The following is a 3,434-nucleotide window of genomic DNA, read 5'->3' on the forward strand; positions in this document are numbered from 1 at the left end:
GGCACCACCTGGAGGTTGGCAACCACGCTCCATCAGTATAAAGTGGTATACTGATAGGAAGCATTCCAAGCATGTTAAGAAGGGCTATCTCCTCCAGCCTTCTGTCATGCAGGTTTTGGACTGGATCTCAGCAAAGGTACTCTCTGTCTGGCAATGGTGTGTGTTTGTGTGTGCAGGGCCCCCTCAAATGTACACTTTTGACGTTAAATCATATGTTAAATAAAAATAGGAACATTTATTACAAAGTCTCACAATATTCTTTTTCTTATTGAAGTAAATGTAAACATTTAAAAGGCAATACTAATAATTCTGTATCACTGTTTTCGCACGTCTTCATTTTTTGATTTACGAGAGGGGAGGCTCAAAAATGGAAGTGGCCCGGGTCCTCTCTTGACCTTGTGAGGGCCTGCACGTGTGTGCACTGGCTGGCAGCTTCCGTGGGGTTCTCTGCTGGCTGCAGAGAACAAATGAAAGTTGCTGCTTGATTTTGTCACTTGCACAGCATCTGCAGCTCAAGCAATTTCAACACCATTGGCTCTGTGTGGGAGGGGAAGAAAGAAAGAAAGAAAGAAAGAAAGAAAGAAAGAAAGAAAGAAAGAAAGAAAGAAAGAAAGAAAGAAAGAAAGAAAGAAAGAGCACAGCTGCAGTCTTCTGTAAACTTTCTCAGTTGTTTAGTTCTGTGGAATTCAGCAGACCTTGCTTCTAGGGAAATTGGTCTGGATCACACTGTCTGGTACAACAAAGTTTGAGTGCCACTGCACTCAGCCTTTGTTCTGCTGCTTCAGACCAACAGGGCTACCCACTTGAGACTGTTTGGTCTGGAGGTTTTTTTTTTACAATTCAGCCGCGCCCATGAAGGACAGGAGGACAAGCTTGCTCCTGCATGTGATTATTCCTCAGGAAAATCTCTGGTTCGTTATGAGGTCACAACCAGTGTTCTCTCTGAGTTAGTGTGGGCAAGCTTTTTAGCTTTAGCCTTTTTAGCTAGTTTGCTAGCCTCCAGTTCACACATTTTTGCCTTCGCTCAGGGAGGATGGCTCCAGAGCAAACTCATTAATGCCATAGCCAAATCGCTGGCTCATAACTTTAATGCCAGCAGCTCACAAAGTAGAATTGTTGCCCACAAGCTTAGAGGAAGCATTGGTCACAACCCAATATCCTCACAATAAGGCAGGTGTTTCGTTGCTGTTGTTGTTTTTTTAAAACAGCAGCGCAATATCCTCACAATAAGGCAGGTGTTTTGTTGTTGTTGTTTTAAAAACACCTCATTTTGAATGTACCACAAATGTACCTTTCTCCAAATCTGCTCTCCCACTGAAATTATACCCCATGGCCAGAATGCAGCCAAGGTTTGAATCTCATGGATTTCTGGGGGGTGGTGGGGGTGTTTGTGTCTGCGCTGAACTCCTCGGGGCATTCCGAAAAGTGAGTCTGGATCGCGCGCCCCTTTGAAGCTTTTGATCTCTCGCCCATCGCCTGGAGAAGTGGAGTCAAAGGGCGATGGATGGATTTGCAAACAGTCCTCCAAGACTCCTTCTCTCTCTCTCTCTCTCCCTCTCGTGCAGAATTTCTTTCTCCTCCGGCTGCTCTAGGTTGGCCTGGCTCCCTCCCCCTTCTCCGCACCTCCCCCCCTCCCGAGGAGCTCCGGCCCGGCCCGCCTCTTCCCCCGGCTCGCCGCACACCCCCGACACACCTCCCGAGCGGCGCGGCCAATCGCGGCCGGCCTGGCGTGACACACACCCCGCCACTTAAGCCGGGCCGATGCGCTTCCCCGGGGGAGGTTTTCTGCGAGAGCGGCGCGGCGCGGCACGCACGCAACACCACCAGTCAGCCGGTCCGAGGAGGACGCTTGGGGCGCAAGGCAGCCGGCTCTGTTTGGGAGGCCACCGCGGCAGATCGGGCGCCCGCCGCCAGCCCGGGAGGTGACAGCCCCGCCGGAGCCGCGCCTCCAAGAGCGAGCGAGCCGCGTGGCCGGCGGAGCGGGGGCGGGCGACGTGACTTTTGCGGCGAGAGGCGGCGGGGGCGCACGGCGCAGCGCCATGGAGTCCGGCAGCAAGGTGAGTCCCGGCGGCGAGCGCCTGGCCTGGCGTCTCGGCCCGGGTTGGCAAGCGCGCCAAAGCGGATCCGGGCACCTCCTCCCTTCCCGGATGAATCCGGCCGCGTTTTGCCCGAGCCCCCTTTGGGCGACTTCAGGGGGGCCGCGGCGTCGCCGGACACGGGCTCCGAGAAGGGGTCAGGCGGCTGCTCCCTCGTGCGGCGAAGCCGGGAAGTCCCCCCCCCCCCTCTCTTTCTGCGCCTCTGGCGGGGCAAGAGCCGGGACGCTTTTCTTAGCTGTCCCCAATGTTCCCTCTAAGCTGTGGAGTCTTGTGAGCAAAACATCTACTTGGTGAGCTACTGGCATTAAAGTGGTGAGCGAGCGATCTGGCTGCTGCATACATTAGTTGGCTCTGGGGCCATCCTTCCTGAGCTGAGACAAAAATGGGTGAGCTGGAGGCTAAAAAACTGTGAGCTTGCTCACACTAACTCAGTTTAGAGGGAACACTGGCTGTCCCCCTTCTGTAATAGCCTGGATAGGCATCATCCGGTGTGTGTGTGGGGGGGAAACCTGGAGGGAGGCGAAACTCCGTCATCTCAAAAGAACTTTGTAAAGTTGAAGATAATTGTGTTCCCCTCCAATCTGTCCCGGCGAGCCCACCGTTATCAACCCACTTCGGCTACTGGGAATCGGTCCCGTGCATCTCTAGCTGTCCTCCCCACCAAGTCAAGTCTTTTGTGTCTTGCTGGGGGGCGCGAGAGGATTTAGCAGTCCAACGCAAAGTGACTCCGGTTCAAGTCCCTCCAACCCCAGGAACTTCGGCTGGTGTCACTCTCCCTTGGATTGCATGGGTAACTTTCTGTTGTACCAGCCATCTGCGTCTCGCTTGTTAAGGGTTGGGTGTGTGTGTGTGTGTGTGTGTGTGAATCAGTTCCGGCCATGCTTTGCAATCGGGCCGGAGCGCTGGATGGAAATTGGTATCCCCCCCCAAAAAAAACACACACACAGGAAAAACCCTGGGACCAGCAAGTGCCCGAAGAAGAGCCACGCGTGTCGCGCGACCCGGCGTTTCTTTGAGCCGCATCCTTTCCTCTCCGGGCCCGGCGTCTGAGCGCCAAGAGTCATATCCGGGGTTAGCTGCGAGAGGGCGCAGTGGAAATTCGCAGCCTCCGCCGGCGGCGGCCATGTGCGGGTGCCGGCGGGTTAGTAACGGGCTCCTGGTACTCAGCAGCGAGTCCAGCGCCTCTTGGACTTCTTAGCCTGGTTTCCCTTGCCCGGTTGCAAAAGAGTCGCGGTCGTGTCGAACCGGTTCTGGGAATTTCCCGCCTTCGGAACACAAGAAAGTTTAGGAGTAGAGTGGAGATCTTCACGCTAAGCCCCACTGAACACCCCCCCCCCC

The 3,434-nt window shown here is 54.8% G+C and overlaps 1 protein-coding gene across 1 annotated transcript in view; it reads left to right on the forward strand.

Moving 5' to 3' along the window:
• The first annotated feature begins 1,805 nt into the window (after positions 1-1,805).
• Positions 1,806-3,434, forward strand: part of SLC2A1 (solute carrier family 2 (facilitated glucose transporter), member 1) — a 58,171-nt gene continuing 56,542 nt past the window's right edge. The window contains exon 1 of the mRNA XM_015424250.1: positions 1,806-2,057. Coding sequence (XP_015279736.1) covers positions 2,040-2,057 — 18 coding nt within the window. The 5' untranslated portion in view covers positions 1,806-2,039. The remainder of the gene's footprint in view (positions 2,058-3,434) is intronic.

The sequence above is a fragment of the Gekko japonicus genome, unplaced genomic scaffold, assembly GCF_001447785.1.
Source record: "Gekko japonicus isolate JY-2015 unplaced genomic scaffold, Gekko_japonicus_V1.1 scaffold2493, whole genome shotgun sequence".
NCBI lineage: Eukaryota > Metazoa > Chordata > Lepidosauria > Squamata > Gekkonidae > Gekko > Gekko japonicus.